Here is a 20,639-nt window from a genome sequence, read left to right as displayed (position 1 = left end):
ATTTTAGGGAAGGATACAATTATAAATTCAAATTTTGGAGATCTTTCAACAAAACTTTTAAATACAAATAATAAAACAAATATTTATGACTATATATAATCCGAAAACATTGAATTATAAATATGAAAATTGTGTATTATATAGAATATAATAAAATGTTACTAAATATTAACCAAGCCTTATGAATCGTACAGTGAAGAAATTATATAATCAATAATTCTACGCTAGCAAAAGGAATATGAATTAACCAACTATTAATATATATATATATATATATATATATATATATATATATATATATATATATATATATATATATATATATATATATATATATATGAATTATATAAATAAATTATTAATTTCTTGATTTGAAACCTACAAATTCGAATATCGGGTATAAATTGCATGCCTATGTTGATTCAATCAGATTCATCCCAAAAATAAATATTTATTTAATATTTTTATAAAACCAAATGATTTGTAAATACATTGTATCCGTGATTCTGGTTTATATTTCATTATTTTCACCTGCACGATGTATCTACAAGAAAAGAATTTTCCTCTATAAATGGGTAAAATCGACTAAAAAAAAGTCAAAAAAATATCTACATAATCCAGTTTTACTGTAAATCAAAATAAGTTTAGAATTTGCTATTTTCTAATTTGTTTTCCACTATTTTGTTATTCTGAGAGCTTTATCTAAATTGTAACTGCTCAATCCAATACAATTTACTATGTTTACCATTTTCCGCAATGAACTATATTTGCAATTGGCCAAAAATGTCACCAAACAATGATAATATATATATGAGTGGTATCCATAATTGTTCGGTTAGAAACATATTCCAAAATAGATGGCCATCACTTACCAAAGAAATTGAATCTTTTGGAAGGGGAGGAAGAGTCAAAAACAAAATATAGTTAATATTGATAAAAAAAATACATCATTTAAAAACTCAGCTCTATAATGCTTCGTCATTTCCCACTAGTCAACTCTGATCAAATACCCTTAACAGGTAATTTAAAACAAAATTTGAAACTTTGAAACAGTAGTCACAATTTGAAAATCTCAAACACCAAATAAGTATTCATCTCAAATTTCATATACTAAAAGTATTGTACCTTTTTGTGAAAAGGTTTATAAATGAAAAACGCGAACATTTGCCAAACAGAAGCAAAGGAAGCATGGATCCTCGTATGTGAAGGAAGAACATTGCTAGAGCAAACTTACTTTTCTTCTAATCTGATATTCATATCAAACTGCTGCACCATAAGAACTTGAGCATTTTACAACAAATACTTGAAAATAAAGTTTGCTTGAAACTGTATTAATTACATAGATTTGGATCCACTTGTGGACTGACACATCACTCTTCAAGATTTTGAGACTCGACTAACATCAAACAGACTTTATGCACGTGTCTGGTATCAAACAAAAGTATAGATTACCTTTCTTTTTGTCTTCAGCACTCCGAAGTTTGTCCTCCTTCAAACTTCATTGTTCCAAGGTTGACATTTGCTAGCTCCGCAGCTACTCGGGCTGCTGCAGTGGCACGCTCAGCTGAAGCAATCGCAGCTTTGGCTTTTTCTAATACGTCAGATGGAGGTCTTGTATCTAATTTAGCAGCAACTTCTGGTTTGACATCAAAACTTTTAGGTTCTGGTTTGATTTCATTTGTATTATAGCTAATTGGGCCAACTGCATGGTGGTGTTCGGGTTCTTTCTTTCCCATGGGAGATGCAGCAAGATGTGCCGACACATGAGAAATGGAAGGATTCAAGCTGTGTTGAGGAGTTTGGGAGACTGCTGATCCTTGTACTCCCTTGGGTCCGCCCTGCATAAAGAAAGCCACAAAATGGACAATAAGAAATGGAACAAGTTGAATATAACAAGCTAACTCCGGTGCTTACAACGATTGCATAACAACTCCATGAGAGAGATAAGCCCATAAATGTTTGTTTTTTTTATCAAGAAATAAGCCTGTTTATTAAGATAATGAAATGACACTAATGCTCAATGTACAAGTGGTACCAAATAAGGATAAACTGGAAATCAACCAGTGCACCCGGATACACTTCCTAGCACTTTCATCATCTCTCAGACATAAATTTACAAGCTCAAAAAGGGAGAGTAACCATCCTTCAACGTTCCTATTAATCTCTTTTAATTGGCTGGCTAATCAACTAGAAGTTCTCTGGAAAAAATTAACGAGCTCAAACTTAAGGGCCTGTTTGGGGAAAGGAAAGGAAAGGAAGTCCTTTCCTCGTTTGGGGGAATGAAAGGAATGGGATTTAATCCCTCATTCCTTGTCAATCCTTCGCGATCCCTCTCTTTCTTCCTCTCAATCTCCCTTCAAATCCCCCATAACCCTTCCTCACTCTCCCACTTCCCCTCTCAATCTGCCTTCACTGGTTTTTTCTCCACTGACAAAATATTTCACCCACTTCCCCTCTGAATCTCTCTCAAAATGTCTTTCGAATATACACCCGCACTCTTATTTGCACCCTCATTATGACCCTCAATTCCCTCCTCGTTCGATTTCTTTCTCAAATTCAACCACTAGACCACAAAATCAAACACACCCACCTCTGATTCTCAACTAGAATACTCTCTCTGTTTTGAAGCATACAATTTATCGCCAATTAAATACTTGGGTTCCAATTGGCTGGGATTTTCCTTCAATACCCTGGTTACAAAATCATCTCGGGCAGCTTTATCGCCACCGGAGGACTGCGACAGTGAATCCGAAGAATTTGAAACTACCAAACAGAAAGCAAACCTTTTTCGATGAAGAAAAAAAATGGCGTTTTGGGACTCCGAGTGAAATTGAAACGCTGAGTTTGTAGATGGTTCAAATGAGGAGTGAGGGAGTTGGAGGATTTTGGAAGGAAGGCCATGGGAGATAACAGTGAATCAACGGAGGCCACTTGTGAAGAACAAAAAAGAGGAATCAAATGTTAGAGAGTTTTAAAGTGAAGACCATGAAAGAACTCAATAGAGCTATGGAACACCTTCATTTCTCTGATGTCGAAGCTTGAAAAGTGGAAATCCAAGATAGGAAGAGGTTGAAGAAGACGGGGTTTATGTAAAAGCAAGATTTATCCATTTTATGTAAATAAAAAAATTACAAACTTTGATTTCTAAATTGGGTATTTATTTCAAATAAAATTGCAAAACTACCTTAAATATTTATAAATATAGTAAAATTTTAGAATGGTAAATTGAAGATATCCATAAGCACTGGCAGACCTACTAGTACTAGTGCTATCTTTTGAAAACTTTGCAATATTTATAAATATTTGGATCCCTTTGATATATTTGATAATCTTTACAATTTTCCAATAATGCATTTATAATATCAACTAAAAAAAAGAGATATAATTTATTTGCACATAATGCATTCACTAAATTATTAACATGAAACACTTGCGTAAAAAAACCAACAAAATTGATATCGTATTTACAAAAACCAATAGAACATGTTTTCCAAAAAAATTTAACAATTTCAGTGAATTAAAGTACAAATATTTGTGTATTACATTTAGAATACGATTTAAAATAAAAAATAAAAATAATCCTCATAATTCTTTCCACGTAATCCTTCCCCCAAACAAGGATTATCATAATCCTTACTTTTTCATAATTATCATAATCATTTCCCCCATATTTCTTTCCTTCCCCCAAACAGCCTACAAAGGGATTATATCCACAGTTCCATTTTGTCAAAAGAAGTGATCCTTTACCCTTCTACTTTGCTCAACATGTAAGTTTTAATATTCAATGTTCAATTTTATCCATTTAAACATTTAATCAAATGAGATTTGGACATCACGTCTAACAAAACAAAATAAATGAACTATTGACAAACCAATCAATAAATGATCCAATAACAGAAGTTTTAATGTTTATAGTCAAACCTGACAAATGAGTCAACTGTAAGTGCACAAATGATTTCATTTCAATTCCATAAAAATATGAAGTTTTAATGTAAAATAGATATGAGTTTAAGCAGAAGAAACAAATATCTTCATCTGAAGTTGTGACGTATTTATGTAAATGAATCAGGCTAGCCTGTTAGTCTTACTAAATACTGTTTCTGAGTGATGTTGGCAATTTGTTAGGGTTCAGCAGTTATTGATAAGAAAAGAGGTGGGTGGGAAAAAGAATTTTGGTCAGAAAATAGTGTGTTCCCTGGAGAAGGAAGAGCTCCGGACCTCTACAAATCCTAGAATCTCATAACCATTTTAATTCAGAGGCAAGCATTTCCCAATTCAGTTCTGTTTCAGTTCGTTTTAGGCTTTTGGGAACAACAGTTAGCAAATCAAGCCGCGATAAAAGGGCAAGGATGTAACAAGAACATAAACCCTTAATCACTTCACTACAGTGTTATGAATCGAATACCAACTATAGGGTTGTGCTTAACGTGATCGATAAGGTCCTATGTTAACGCTCATGAAAGTAAAACTGTTGTGAACCAAAGACTAAGTTTGCACTAATGTTCAATCAACACAAAATTTCAGGAACATGTAAAATACAAGTATGCATTCATACCAGCAGATCTTCGTGGGTTTTACTAAATTCAGATGCCGTGCTTGAAGAATCCCAGTTGAGTCCGTGTTCTTTAGCAATCTCCTTCATAACCTTGAGCTTTAGTTCCCCAGGAGGAGCACTGACTGAAAGCTTTTCAATAATCTGAAATGAAAACAAAGTGAATGTGAACGAATAATATCCTTTTTATTCTCAGAAAACAAAATAGTACTATTCATGAATAAACTTGAGATAAACTTAACAGATCGATTAACACCAGAATCAGGACGAAGCTCTGAAATAGCTGAGACAAATTCTTTCCCATATTTCACTGCAAACAAATTCTTCAGCTGAAGCAAATCTGGAAGGTCAGAACATCTAGGAGCAGCAAATATTATGCTTGCAATAGCCTCTCGCAGTTCAACTGGACATTCTCTGTGATGGTAAATATAATATTTAGCTACGGACAGACATAAAGCACAAGGTAAGAAAATCTATATATTTATATAAACCGCTTCCAAAATGTTCTGAATTTTTTTTTCTTTCGTTTTTTGTTAAGAAAAGAGCTTTAGTTGAAAAAAGTGAATGTAAAGGGTAATTAAAAGAGAGAAAAAATATATATAAATAAAAAATTATTTATTTATTTTTAAAAAAACCCTCATGATGTAATAGAAATAGAATGATTTGGAAAATTCAAATTAATATTGGTTAATCCTTTGAGGTTTAATCCTTTGCTTGACGTGCTTGCTTGAGCTACTTTTTTTTTTTCTCCTTCGCTGTACATCCAACAGCCCCTCAATATTTTCAACTTTTTTTCCACTTGCTCCAACTCCACACCTTGCACAAACGACATGCTTTTTTTTCAATTTGAATAGCCCACAATTTTCGAGCGACAGGTCCCCAATCCTTTTCTTTTCCTTTTTTGATTTCTAATTCTCCAACCACAGAACAATTTATCCCCGCTTTTCCGGTAGCAAATGAAATGAACAAACAAATCTGAAGACTATCATCTGCAGTCCAAACTATTTCTCCTTAATTCTCCTTCAACCTCAGGTCGAAATCAATCATTTTTGTTTTTCAAAACCATAACTCAAATAAAAGAAAGAAAAAAACCAATCTAAAGATAAAAAATTAGAATACTCATATTTTAGCCTACATGAGCTTAGCTCAATTGGTACTTATATGTACCAGTGCATAAGAGGTCCCGGGTTCAAATTTTCCCACCTCTGCATTTAATTACACTATCTTTGCAAAAAAGAAAAAATTAGGATACTCACAGGATATATCTAATCTAGAATACCTAGGCTCTGATACCAAATGATATGAAAACCCCAACAATTGAAATTAAGAAACCTTTCGAAATGAGAACCCCTAATTCCCCCAAATTAATATGATTTCAACCTTAAGGATTGGGTTAGAGTATTGCCTTAAGATCAATATCTTGAAACAAAAACTGGTTCTTTTCCCCAAGATTCAAACACTCCACAAATTGTGTAAACCGATTATCACACCATAATTTAGCTGGCACTGTAATACTGAAGCCTATCTCAAATAATAGTTGGTGAATCCATACTATTTCGCACACAGATTGTGTCATAGCTCTATATTCAGACTCAACACCCGAACGAGAAACAACATTTTGTTTCTTACTCTTCCCTGATACTAAGTTTCCACCTACAAAGACACAATATCCAGAAGTTGATCTCCGATCCTCACGAGATCCCACCCAATCAGCATCAGAAAAACATTCAACTCTTGCATGTCCATGATCTTTGTATCAGATCCCACGTCCAGAAGCAGCTTTCAGATAACATAAAATCTGCTCTACTCAACCCAATGATCCACTGTAGGGGAAGACATGAACAAACTTACAACACTTACAAAATAAGCAATGTCTGGTCAAGTCACTGTTAAGTAGTTCAACTTCCCAACTAATCTCCTATATCTCTCAGGATCTTTACATAATTCTCCTTCTTTAACAAATTGTTGATTTGGCATCATAGGAGTGCCACTTGGTTTGGCTCCTAATTTTCTTGTCTCAGACAACAAATCAAGTGCATATTTTCGTTGAAACAAATAAATACCTTTCTTGCTTCTCATCACTTCAATGCTCGAAAAATATTTCAATTGGCCCAAATCTTTCATATAAAACTGACCATGAAGGAAAGTTTTGAAAGACGAAATACCTAATGCATCATTTCCAATAATAACAATATCATCAACATATACAACTAGTAGAACTATACCACTATCAGATCGACGATAGATAACCGAATGATCAGATGTACTCTTCTGCACACCAAAGCATACGAGAGCTTGATTAAACTTACAAAACCACGCACGAGGACTCTGTTTCAAACCATACAAAGATTTTCGAAGGTGACATACTTTATCACTCTCCCCCTAAGCAACAAATCCAGGTGGTTGCTCCATATAAACTTCTTCTTGAAGATCACCATGCAAAAAAGTATTCTTAATGTCAAGTTGATGCAAAGGCCATTTATGGGTAGCAGCCATGGAAAGAAATAAGCGGATGGAAGTTAATTTGGCAACTAGAGAAAATGTATCTGAATACTCAGTTCCATAGATTTGAGCATAACCTTTGGCAACAAGGCGAACTTTCAATCGAGCCACTGTTCCATCAGGATTCATCTTAACAGCAAACAGTCATTTACAACCAATGGCCTTCTTTCCTGCAGGACGAGATACCAAATCCCAAGTACCATTATCATCTAAAGCAGTCATCTCCTCGATCATTGCATTTCGCCAGCCAGGATGAGACAAAGCTTCATGAACAGAGTTAGGAATAGATGTGGCGTCAAGGGACGTAATAAAAGCATATGTGGGGGGAGACAATTGGTGATAGGAAACAAAGGAAGAAACAGGGTAAGTACACTTGCGTTTACCTTTACGAAGAGCAATGGGAAGATCATCACTTGGCCCCGGATCGCATGATGAAGGAGACATTGATGGAGGACATGAGTCTGAAGCTTGTGGTGGAGGTCGTCGGGAGTAGACTCGAGAAATCAGTGGGTGGGAAGGAGGTTTGCGCTCTACCCAAGGGGCATAAAACTGTGGAATGCAAATGGGTGTTCACTATTTATAAGGCAGACGAAACCCTAAAAAGACACAAATGGGATTAGTTGCAAAAGGGTTTTCACTAAAACCTATGGTGTTGATTATTCATACGCCTTTTCCCTAGTTGCTAAACTAAATACAATTAGAGTCCTACTATTTGTTACTATGAACAAAGATTGACCTCTACATCAGCTGGATGTAAAGAATATGTTCCTAAACTAGGACCTAGAGGAGGAAGTCTACATGAGACCTCCTCCAGAATTTGAAGCCCAGTTTGGTCATCAAGTATGTAAACTTCATAAATCTTTATAAGGTCTGAAGCAATCACCTAAAGCATGATTTGATAGGTTCACTACCTTTGAAGTTCCAAGGGTGCAGTTAGGGGCACTTTGACCATATTTTGTTTACAAAGGTCTCCAAGGTTGGGAAGATCGCAGTATTGATTGTTTATGTTGATAACATCGTTTTATCTGGGGATGATCATACTGAAATCATCCAACTGAAACAGACGATGGGTGACAAATTTGAAATCAAAGTCTTAGGAAATCTGAAATATTTCCTTGGAATGAAGATAGCCAGATCTAAAAGAAAGTATCTACATATCTTAGAGGAAGTATGCCCTTGATTTGCTAACCGAGACAGGTATGCTGGGATGTCATCTTTCTGACACTCTAATTGAATTCAACTGTAAACTAGAAAATTTAGGTGATAAAGAACAATATCAGAGCCTTGTGGATAAGTTGATAAACGACTCCTAGCAAAGGATTGATGTTTAGAAAGACAAATAGGAAAACTATAAAGGCCTATACTAATTCTAACTAGGCTGGGCCTATTGTTGACGAGAAATCTACCTCCGGTTATTGTACCTTTGTATGGGACAATCTTCTAACTTGAAGGAGTAAGAAGCACAGAATTGTGGTGAAGAGCAGTGTTGAGGTCAAGTACAGAGCTATGAGTTTTGGGATATGTGAGGAAATTTGGCTCTATAAAGTTTTGCTTGATCTTCATCAAGATTGTGAGGTACCAATGAAATTATTTTGTGATAACAAGGCAACTATTAGCATCACTAACAATCCAGTTCAACATGATAGAACTAAACATGTTGAGATTGATTGACACTTCATCAAAGAAATGTTGGACAACAGGAGCATATGCATTCTGTACATTCCTTCGAGCTAACAGGTTGCTGATGTCCTCACCAAGGTGCTTCTCAGACAAAACTTTGACTTTTGTGTCAGCAAGTTGAGTCTTATTGATATCTACATCCCAACATGAAAGGGAGTGTTAGATTTAGTGGGCCTGGCCCAAAGGAAGATTGGACCGAATATTCATTCCTTTCTTATCCCACACTATATTCTATTTATTTTCCCTCTTGTATCATTTGTGATTATGAGAAAATAAGAAAAGTAAATCGTGGTTCCCGGTACTCAGGCTTCCATGTAACTCAGTGTTTCTTTACTTTCTTGTTTTTAACAATTAGTAAGTTGGGTCTCATTGACATTTACACCCAAACTTGGGGAGGAATATTAAAAATAATTGTAGTAAGGGTATTAAATGTGTATATTTTTATGCCCTTGTTTATTTCTTTTTTTGTTCATGCTTATTAAAGATTTCAACCCTTGTATTCTTTTGTTAATAAGAAAAATAGTCAAAAGACTCGTATCGTGGTTTTTTCTCTCTAAACTGGGGTTTTCCACATACGCCTGATGTTATTCTTATTCTTCTTCTCCTTTAACTAGTTTTATACTTGGCATAATTCTTTTCAGTCTTTCTGCAAGTGTTTTGGCTGTTACTTTATGAATTGTGGTTAGACTTATCGGTCTAAAGTCCTTAACCAACACTGCATTCTCCTTTTTCTAGATTAAACAAATGAAGAGATTAAACAAATGAAGTTCTCTTTGATACATGAATTTAGCTTACCGTTGCTGTAAAACTCTTCAAACATGTTTAAGAAGTTCAGTTTTAGCTGGTCCCAAAAGTTTAGAATGAACTCCGGTGTAAAACCGTCCGATCCCGGGACCTTATTTTTCCCCAAATCTTGAATTGCCCTTTTAATTTAAAGTAGGGAGAAGGAGAACTTTGCCACAAGCTGAAGATTCTGATTGCTAGTCACTCTGATCTATTCAAGGTAGCAAGGAATTGACCAAGGTCAATGATAGACCACCAATTGTGATACAATATAGCAGGAGGAAGAATAGAGGAATGGCAGGTGCAGAGGATGATGGAAGTGGCGGAACTGGAAACCACTTTAGTGGGGACCACAGTTAGTTATATGGAGGGAGGATAAAAGAGAGCAGAGTAGGAAAAGATGGGGTAGTTATTCAGTTTCTGAAAGTCAAGGGCTGTAGTTCCTGGAGAGCAGGAATGCAGAAGTTGTTCAGTTACTAAAATTTTAGAAAGTTATTTCATTTATCGCGAATTACTTTTTATGTTTGGATGTTTTATTTTGAACTTGTTAATTTTCTGTTTGTTTTGAATTCTGGTTCTATCTTGTTAATTTCTGTGTTGAAGTTTGTGTTCAAGTGTGTTTTGAAGACTGTTTAAGTGTGGATACTTTGTTAAAGTTTGTTTGTTTAATGAAAATATAGAACACATATCTGGTGTTGTTTTCTATCAGTCCATCACACTTGAAATAAAGAGAGGAACAAAAGGCCAACACCAGCTCTTCAATTTCGCGGAAAGGGCTAGTTAGATTACCATGATTGTTAATTAATTCCACTATCAAAATTTTCCTCTTCTTTGCTGCCAGGAACTGGTGGAAAAAAAGTAGTGTTTTCATCCTCGAATTCAACCAATTTAGCTTACTTTTCTGCTTAAGATTCCTTTCATCTACTCGATATATTGCTAATAATTCTGCCTTTTAATGCCACCCTTGAGTCTTCTTCAAAGGAGGGGTCTTCTTCAGATTCTGCCAATTGATCCCTTCTTTCAATTTCTTTCAGGAGAAAATCTTCCCTACACTTCTGTTTTTCAAAGTCAGCCACACTTTTTTAAAGCCATTTTTATCTTTCTAAACTTGGAAAAAGTTACAAAACCGGCCCACCCTAGTTGCTTATCTTCTGCAAAAACTCTTTCAATCTGTCTACAACAATCCTTGTCTTTCATCCCACTGCTAAAGAACCGAAAAGGGCTTGGTTCCGATTCAAATGCACCGACTTCCAGTAAAATAGGGAAATGATCAGAGATGACACACACTTGCCTTGCTACTCTTAAATTTTCAAATGCTTCCTCCCAATTGCTAGAGACCAGAAATCTATCGATAAGAGATTTGAGAGGTACTTCTCCTTCCTTAGACCACGTGAAACGGCCATTTGAAATAAGGATTTCCAGTAAATTAATGTTCCTAAGGAAAGTATTGAAGTTTCTCATGTCTCTTGTAGCTGTACCCATGGGGAATCTTTCACTTCTTCTCGAATACTCCAAGGTTCAAAACACAAACCAACAATAGACGTTAACTCATACCAAAGTTTCCTTCTTTCTCTATAATCGGTGGGACCATAAACATTAGTTATCCAGCACTGTTTTTTGCATATTATCTAACATTTAATCGTCAATGAGAACTCCCCTTTAATGATGTCAAGCAAGGAGATCTTTCCTTCGTCCCATAAAGTAATAATGCCTCTGGATCTCCCTATCGGTTCCACGAAGGCTCAAGCAATATCTTTTGAGCTCCAAATGCTTTTTATGAAGGCTCTATCAAAACTCTCCTTCAGTTTCCTGGATTAAAACGATATCCGGATTGATTTTAATATATAACAAATAAGAGAATTTGATCAATGTTTAAAAGTTGGGAATACAAGAAGATAACTAATCCTAATCCTTATCCTAATCCTAATAAATCAAAGAAACTAATCCTTAATTAATAAAGAAACGCATCTTAATCTTTATTAATAAAAGAAACTAATCCTAATCCTAATAAATAAAAGAAATTAATTTTAATCCTAATAGATTAAGCATTTGACCATAATACTCTATTCCTACGGCATCATTCTATCCCTTCCAAAAAAAACTCAGTCCTTGAGTTTTAAAACGAAAATGAAGGTAAAAATAAAAAAGTAAGCCACTCAAACAGTGAATATTCAACATAAAAAATATCCAATCTTCATTATCAAGCCAATGAACCCACGAACTAATTTGTTCAAAAATCAGCTATTATAAAAAGATGTGCAGAACTTTCAGAAAATGAGGAAAAACTCCTTTTGTGAGCGTGAAGAAAATCCAATTGGGGACGGGTTTTTTGTACTTCATTAAACTTGTGTACGGGTCAGTCAATAGACTTCAATAAAAGGAAATGAGATCCAAATTTGAACTGGATTTGGATTTGTGTTTAGGCAGAAACAGAATACATGAATCATGGGTCTTTCGGATAGGGGATGAAAAAGGGTAAGAATTTTGCAAGACCAAGGGTTGCCAAAAAGATGTGCCGTCTTCTTCTTTATCAAGTACGACTGCAAATGGGTTGCCAACATCTTTTAAGGATCTTCTTCATTAACCACACGACTTTATTCTTTCTTTTCCACAACGATGTGTCTTTCATCTTCTTGGTTGAATCTTTTGGTTTGTCACCTCTGTCTTGATGACGAAACACCCAATTTTTTTTATTTGAGACATGTCAGCTCCCTCATTGTTTCGTAGTAGACTATAACTAGGTTTTCATGTTTCTTCAAATTAGTTTCCCGTGGGTATTTTCTTCTTAGAAATTTTGTGTGGACTCCCTGATTTTTGTTCATTGTTTTCTTCCTCACAGTGAATTTCTTTAAACAAAAATAATAATTCCTGTCCAAAACTGTAGTACTTCTATAAAATTTCATTCTTGCAAAATCTTATTTTTTTTCTTTTTTGGAATTTTAAGGGTTCCCCTTTTTAGATGTGTGTTGTTCGACAACGAGCACAACTCACAAAGCTCCCTCTTGTGATCAACGTCACAAAGAGTTTCTCAGTTTTCCACCAATAGCAGTCAATGTTGGCCCAAACGGCTACTCTATACCAGAATTAATGTATACCAAATGAGAAAAATTTGTTAATGTTTAAAAGTTGTGAATACAAGAAAAAGAAGTGCTCTATTTATAATTAAAAAGCAAACTATCCTAATCCTAATTAATAAAAAAACTAATCCTAATCCTAATAAACCAAAGAAACTAATCCTAATCCTAATTAATAAAAGAAACAAATCCTAATCTTAATAAACCAAAGAAACTAATCCTAATCCTAGTAGATTAAAGATTTGACCATAATACCCTACATCAAATTTTCCCCGATAACATAGGATCCTTTTGCATTTCTTTCAAAGTTTTGGTCGAAGGTATATCAAATTATCGGCCTTAAGGTTATTCTAATTGCTGTGCTGTACACTAAACGTAACTCAAAATGGCCGTAAGCACATATGATTTCAAAGTTAGTTTCATGGTTACATAACTTCTAATGGGATAGAAAAACAGAAAATTGAGATGCATATGAGCCAATCATAATTTCAAAACATAAATAATCCATCAGACATGTATTGCACCATGGGTTGAAAAGTACAATCCTAAAAATCTTGAATTTCCAGTTCAGTGGAACCAACACTGAAAAGATATATAGCTTGTTGGCTAGTTTGGTTGGCTAAAATTCAGTAATCCCAGCAGGTAGCTATAGAGGAACCAAATCTTATAATTGACATAGGTTTGAATGTGAATTGTGGTGTCGGTGTTGTGTATTTGATTTGAATGTCAATAGAAACTCCACCTGTTCGGAACACAAGCGAGAACAAATATGGTAGCTATAGATTACCTCTGGCTTTCGATGATTGGGACACGTGCAAGAACAAACTCACAAAACAACTCTAGAATTTCATACGCAGCCCATATGTTTTGTTCCCGTATTACATGTTCCACCTGCCCAAACAGATAACAACACATGTTATGTATTTTTTAATCAACTTTCATTGAGAAAAAAACCAAGAATACAAAGGGCAAATTAAAAACCAAACCTTGATTAAAGGAACTCACTTTACAAAGAAAAAAATAATTGAGTTGTGCAAAATAAGGCCTATGAAATGATTGCAAAGGTTTTGGAAATCAGTGCCAACATAGAAACTTGAAAGCCAACAAGGGACCAAACCTAGGGTCCCTTTCCACCTCTTTAAACACCCTACAATTCTGCTCTCCCCACAAAACACATAAGGGTGGACCCTGTAAACCCCGAACCCTATTGAACTTGGATCTTCTCAAAAGCATGAAAGGATTAGTTTCAAGTCAAGGAAGTATTATTTTTATGTGTCATGGTAAGTGTAAAAAGGGAAGGCTAAGTTGTTGAGGTTTAAAAATTAAAGAGGTTGGCTATGGATTAGGCATTTAGAGGTTTTGTTGGGCGGCCAAGAGGAGAAAGAAAACCTCTAAAGAGGTTAGTGTGGGCGTGTAGGATGCTTGCTAGGCGGCAAAAGAATAGAAGATAACCTCTATCTTGGCGTTTGGTGTGTGGCCGAGAAGAGTAGGAAAAACCTCTAAAGGTTGGCGTTTTGGTTGAGGGCTAAGTGAGAAGAGTAGTTTGAGAGGTTATTTAGGCGTTTTGTGTAGGCAAGAAAGCTTGGTTAGGGGTTAGTTGGTGAGAAGTTTTGGTGTAGAGGCATGTGTTTAGAGGTTTGCGACAAGGCCAAGAGAGGTTAGTTGGCATTTGGCCTTGGCGTTTTGGACTTGTCAAGAGGCTTGGGCGTTTTGGTTTGGCGTTTTGAAGAAAACTGGCAAGTGAAGAGGTGGAGTCGGTGAAGTAGATTCCATGTGTCATGTGCATGCATAGGTTAATTTTCGACTGTAAGAGGTGTCAATAAAGATTCATGCACACATCAATATAAATAGGTTATTTCAGACTGGCATTCCTCTCAAACCACTCGTTCGTTTTGAGCAAAATTGCTTTCAAAAGATCATATTTTGAGTCTATTTTGTAAGCTTGGGCTGCTGGTTAATTTTGAGTGAAGGAAGACTGAATTTGAGTTGAAAGAAGAGGGAGGAAAGGTCAGTCTTCGGGTGATTCTAGACTAAGTGTGCTTTCAAAGGGCTGGAGAACTCATCCTTTGGGATCCGAAGCTGAAACTTTGAGGTAAGAAAGTTACGGTAATTTCCAGCAACTGTGTAGAAGGAAATATTTTCATTTGAGTTCCGGATTTTTAGTTTTTAAGCTTTGAAGTGGAGGTAAGGTTCTGGCCAAAAATGAATTGTTGGGCAATGAAGGCTAGTGGCTGAGCCTAAGAGTTTAGCGTGGCATGTTGGGCGTGCATTTTGGACTCAAGGAGGTTTTTGAGGCGTTTTGGGCTGTGTTGAACGCAAGGCATGCCATGCGAGATGTTAAGCCGCGTGTGATGGCCGAGTGAGTCGCGTTAAGCGCAAGCGAGAAGGTTGGGCCAAATGCGTGAGGCGCGCAATAGAAGAGTGGCATGTGCATGAGGCACGCGGAAAACCTCTTAAGAGGTTAGTAATCGGGCACCAGCGTGTGGCCAAGGCCCTACTGCCCACCCCCTGCGCACCAGTCATGCCAAAAGTGTGTTGTTGGGCTGTTTTTGTTGTTTTTGGGGAATTTTAAGAGAAGTTTTGGTGTTTTTAAAATTAAAGGGAATTAATTAGAATTATTTTCTGTTATTTCAGGTCAAGAGGAGATCGGGAAAATTTATAGACCGATGGTCTAAGCTACTATTAGTGAGTGACACATTGATTTCTAAAAGTATTTATTAAACAAAATTTCAAACCTTACAAGCAATAAGCTTGTGACTGACGAAATGAATTTAAAGTTGATTTAAAAATATGATTTGTTATCAAATGTTTTAAGCATGCTTTGATGTATGAATATTTGAGTTTACTGATTTATAAAGTCTTTCCAAAGCATGTGTTCAAAAGTATTTGACAAGCATGTATTTCTTGATGAATTTACTCATGAGATTTACAAAGTAAGTATGTTTATGATAAGTATTTAAGCTAAAAAATGATTTTATCATGTTTTAAGACTACCATCCGATATATGTATAGCAACCTTTCGGGGAATATGGCCTGTGCACAAAAGTTCATTTGATGAAGGTATTTAGTAGATACCTAGTTTCCTATCACTAGGCAAATTAATGAGACGAGGGTTCTACAAATAGATATCTAGTTTGTCATCTCTCGAGATGAAGATCTATAGGTTACTCACCTCATCGGCACTACTGATGCCAGGATTCTGCCTCGTAGATATCGTATAACAAGATGAGGACCATCAGAGGGCCCACCTTGTGAATCATATGGTATAGCAAGTGAAAGATAGAAAGTGTTTGCTAAGAAAGAGATTTGAATGTTATGTTTCATGATTTGTTTATGCAAAAGAGAAAGTTTAAAGTTAGATTGTTTTGAAAAGCATGTTTTACAAAATTGTCATTCACTGGGCTTTTTAGCTCACTCTTTCCAAATGTCTTCTCACTTTCCAGGTAGAGGCCGTGATCCGAGAACCTGACCGTTGTCTCCAAGTCTACTGTGCAAAAGTTGTGGATAGTTTAGGTACTAAGGGTCAATTTTAGTCTAAACCTTATCATGTACATGGTTGTGCATAAGATTAAGTGCAGTTGTTTAATTTCTGTTTGATCTGTAAGTACAATCTGTAATAAATGGCATCTAGCCTCGACTACTTTAAAAATAATGTAAGTTTGCTTATGTTTGTTTCTTGTAGTTTCGCTGCATAAGTCTTAAATTACTCAAATTGTTTAGCATGATAAAAGATCATTAGCCAAGGTCAACTGGTTTTGTTCACAAGGGGAGCGATGTCGGTTGACTTCACGCCACATCTCGGGCCGAGCAAACAAGTGCTCGGGGTGGGGTGTGACACACAATCTAGAAAACCATAAAAAAGTGACCCTTCTCTCGATAAGGCAGATTAAGGAAGGAACTCCTTGATCATGCTAGAAACAAACATGTAGAAGCTGAAGGCCCAAACAAAACTTGCACTGAGAAAGCTAGAGAATATCTCCGCCTTCCAAAAGAGGATACAGTAAATGCTCCAACAAGTGAAGACAAAGTCTTCACAAGCCGATCCATTGGTTTAGCTGTGTAAAACTTGCCTGGTAAAGAACCTCACTTTCCTAGGAATCTTAATCCTAAGCACCAAAAAGACCAACATTCGCAAAGGAGAGGGATCAACCAAACTACGAAACAAAGACTTGCACAAGGGGAGTCCCTTACATCCCTTTGCCCACACATGAGGAGAGTCCCTCACATCCCTTCTCCCACACATAAGGAGTGCCTCTTGAGCAAAGCAAGAAGAGAAGCCACATTTTTTGCTTCCCTATTTGAATGAAAGCAATGGAAATTTGAATAGACAAGAAAAGGAGCTCACAAACCACATTAAGAAGTCAAAAACCAAAACAAAATAATTTTGAGGGAAGACAACGACACATTTTATTTTCATAGATAGTAAAACCAAGCATTTGAACAGGCATTACTGACACCAAAGTTCTAAAAGGTACCCGAATTCGAGCTATTTGTTCCTGCCCTGTCTGCAAGAATTGTGCAATTTCCTTGCGCATAAGCTTCAATTGCATATCCCTCTTATTCTGCAGCAACTTGATCCGCGAGATTGCTAAGCTCAAGCAAGTTTTGCTACAAAAACACCATATATAACACTTACCATTCCCAGAAAAATGCAAGGATGCTAGTTTTATTATCATTCCCGTAAAAGTACAAGGATGCTATCAGCTTACCAGGACATAAATATTATCCAAAAGACGTAAACAGGTTTTTATTAGAGATTTCGGCATAAAATGTTGTTAAATCAGAATAGTCCAGTCTAATTGATGATGGAAAAGAACAAAGCCCATAAATCAAAATTGAAATGACGAAATTGTATAAAAACTAGAAAATTAGTTCTATATACAAATTTGTCAAAGTTTGAGCGAAGTTAGTGCTGATCATAAGTCAAATTCGGTTTGTGCGTAAGCGAAACAGAAAGATCTCCTACGAACAACAAATCCAATGAACTCAAAATAATGCTGAGGATCGAAACCAAAATTGAACAATAGTCAATGAAATAGTGAGAGAGTTTAGAGCTAGAAGAATCGGAAGCTGACCATTTTCCGGCAAAGACACCTCTGTTAAAGAGTTGATTGAGGAGTGACATTGAAGATTAGAGGAAGAAGATGAAAACCAGATGTGTGTACTGTATTTTTTTTTCTCTTTTTGCCCTTTTAACATTAAGGTCGGAACAATTTCTCTTGGACGAAGTACTCGAATGATGTGAGCCTACGGTTCCCCGAGCGGCGGTATTGCAGAGCTGATTCGATCGATTATGAAAAAGTTCTTCCGTTTCCTTCCCAGCCAATCCATTACAGAAAATCTTTCTCCTTTAATTTAAAAAAACAATTGAGTTTTAAATTTTGCTCATAAAATAATGTTTGCAAGTTGGTTTTCTCTATTGGCAATGGACTAATTTATCGAAATTTTTTAAGAATTAGAAACAATGTCAAAAATATTTAGAACAATTTTGAAAACAAAAAAAAATAGGAAAGTTCACAACATAGAGTAACAAAAATATTCCACGATTAATCGCTCACACACACGTGAAAGCTTGGTACATGATCGTTCAAATAGTGCTACATGATCGTTCAAATATTGATAAAATAATCTTAGTACGTGATCTTGTACCAAATCTAAAAGGTTAAGAGCTTAATTTAAGTTTAAATGGCATTGTTTCAAGAGGAGAAGAGATTGGGCAAGTTTACAATTCAAAGATCTAGCTATCTTTTGTGAGTGATAAAATGAATTTTTAAGTGTTTCTAAATATGTTTTACTAATTGATGTTTAAAGCATGCTTTCAAATAAATGTTTGAGCTTTGTTTGATTTTTTATGAGATTTACAAGCATGAATTTCAATATAATTTTAAAATAAATGTCTAAAACCATGAGCCTATGAAAGCATAATTTATATCTTATTTCAAAGCATGATGTATGAGCAATAAATACGAAAAAAGATTTACGAAGAAGCATATGTTTATGTCAAGCGTGAGATCTAAAAGCTATGTTTCAAGAATAGTTTTGCTATTTCCAAAAGAGATTTGAGCTACTGAAGTTATAAATATGGATAGAGCTTTTAAACCATGTTCATTCTATACAATGAGTTATCCATGGTCAATGTGCACAGAGTATCAGAGGTATAGGGCTTTGCTCATCACTTAGCTAGCTACCACCGAGTTTAGACAAGATGTTATTGATTTTACTCTATTATCTTGATCGAGTTCAAGTAGGATAATATCATGATCGAGTTTATCAGACACGATAGTATTGAGCTATCAAGCTAACGTGATTGAGTTTTAGATAATAAAATTAACATAAAATCATTCTTTTGAAATAAAAAATTATTTGTAGAGAAAGAAGGATTTACAAAGTTGAAATGTTTTAGAAGCTTATATGTTATTTATATGATGCTTTATTTATGTTAAAAAGGTGAACTCTAAGCATAACTATTTTAAAAGCATGTTTTTCAAAATCATCACTCACTTGGCTATTTAGCTCACCATTTCCAAATATTGTCACTTTACTGTAAGAGATCATAATCCCTGAGACTGACTTGCAGTCGCTAGTGTTAAACTCTAAAATTTCTTAAACCCTTGGAAATTATTAAGTTGGTCAAGGATAGGAGAAAATGAAATTTATAGGAAATAGAATAAAATACTTGAAAGCTTAAGAATTCAATTTTTCTAGGTTTAAGAGGAAGAGAAAAGTTGAAAATTTGGCTCAAAGTGTTAAGCGGGATCCGAAGTATCCGCGTTACTGGGTAGAATGCCTTCGGCTGTGGGTTATCAACCCACTCTTAGTACCGAAATGGGTTCCTTACAAGAAAGAATTACTTCTACCAAGGAAGGGTCCATAACTTCTATTCAAGCTGTTTATGTACCTGCGGACGATTTGACCGATCCTGCTCCTGCCACCACATTTGCACATTTGGATGCTACTACCGTACTATCAAGAGGATTAGCTGCCAAATATTTGCGTTTAGGGGTTATTTTGGAATGGTTTGGGCAGCCAAAAGAAGGAACACAACCTCTAAAGAGGTTAGCTTGCATTTAAAGTTAGGCATTTAAGGTCATACATCATGCATTTGGAGTTTATGTTTGACTTGTGGCTAGACAAGGAAGGCTCGGCGTTAAGAGATTATGTGGCTAAGCTATGCGAGGAAGGCCAAGAAGGCTAGCTATACGTTTGGATCAAATATTTGGCATGCTTTAAGCAATCGGTTAAAATAAATTCAAGAGTCATAATCATGTCGCCATGCATTTTGTGATAAAAAAGGACATGGAGGAGTTATTGAGGTGTAAGTACATGCTTAAGAGGTGGGTCTAGTCAAAGATTAAGTGTCAACTTAATCTCGTGTTAGGGACTCTATAAATAGGTTAATTCAGTATTGAATTTATTCACAACTTACTCATGCAAAATCACTCAAATTAGTCTTCAAAGTTCAGAAATTGAGTCTAATTTGTTAGAGGGTGCTACTATGCATTTTGAATTCAAAGAGGTTTGCATTTTGATCAACAGAAGACGAGAAGATCATTTCTCGAGTGAATCTGAGCAAGGTGCACTTCTAGAGAGCTATAGGACTTATTACTTAAAATTTTCCTTTACATATTTGAAGTATGAAAGTTAAGACAATTTAAAGCAATTTTGTAGAAGGAAGTTTTATACAAAAAAGTTTTGATTTTTCAAAGATGAGTCATAATTCTGGAAGTAAAACAGTGTTCTAGGTAGTGTGGCTATGAGATGCATGTATGGGCGAGATGGACGTGTGTTTTAGTCATAAAGGTTATTTTGGGTCAATTTGCACGCACACAACCAAGAGGCAAGGCATGCGCTCAGGCTGTGCGCATGACCCTGCCTTAAGAGGTTAGCAAGGCGCACGGTGTGTGGGGAGCACTAACGCGCACCAAGCACGCAATGGGCGCATGAGGTAGGCGGCAAGCACGCGTGTGAGAGCTGCATTGCGAGGTTAGCACGTGGCAAGCCCTAGGCCATGCGTGCACGACCAACCTATTCGTCATGTCAATGGGCAT

General features: G+C 35.8%; 1 protein-coding gene across 2 annotated transcripts; it reads right to left on the bottom strand.

Annotated features, from left to right (window-relative positions):
- Window positions 1-1,072: 1,072 nt before the first annotated feature.
- Window positions 1,073-17,991, bottom strand: LOC101221764 (IST1 homolog). Of its 2 annotated transcripts, XM_004140287.3 has the most exons (6): window positions 17,667-17,991; window positions 17,067-17,199; window positions 13,379-13,482; window positions 4,795-4,966; window positions 4,556-4,696; window positions 1,073-1,838 (listed from the first exon to the last, which is right to left on the bottom strand). In XM_004140287.3, the coding sequence occupies exons 1-6, from the start codon at window positions 17,714-17,716 to the stop codon at window positions 1,467-1,469; spliced, it is 972 nt and encodes a 323-aa protein (XP_004140335.1). In that variant the 5' UTR covers window positions 17,717-17,991; the 3' UTR covers window positions 1,073-1,466. The 2 variants fall into 2 exon arrangements, with proteins under 2 accessions (XP_004140335.1, XP_031741437.1); XM_031885577.1 differs by lacking the exon at window positions 17,067-17,199.
- Between the last annotated feature and the right edge of the window lie 2,648 nt (window positions 17,992-20,639).

This window comes from Cucumis sativus, chromosome 5, assembly GCF_000004075.3.
Source record: "Cucumis sativus cultivar 9930 chromosome 5, Cucumber_9930_V3, whole genome shotgun sequence".
In the NCBI taxonomy this organism is placed as follows: Eukaryota; Viridiplantae; Streptophyta; class Magnoliopsida; order Cucurbitales; family Cucurbitaceae; genus Cucumis; species Cucumis sativus.
This window is presented reverse-complemented; position numbering and strand designations above follow the sequence as displayed.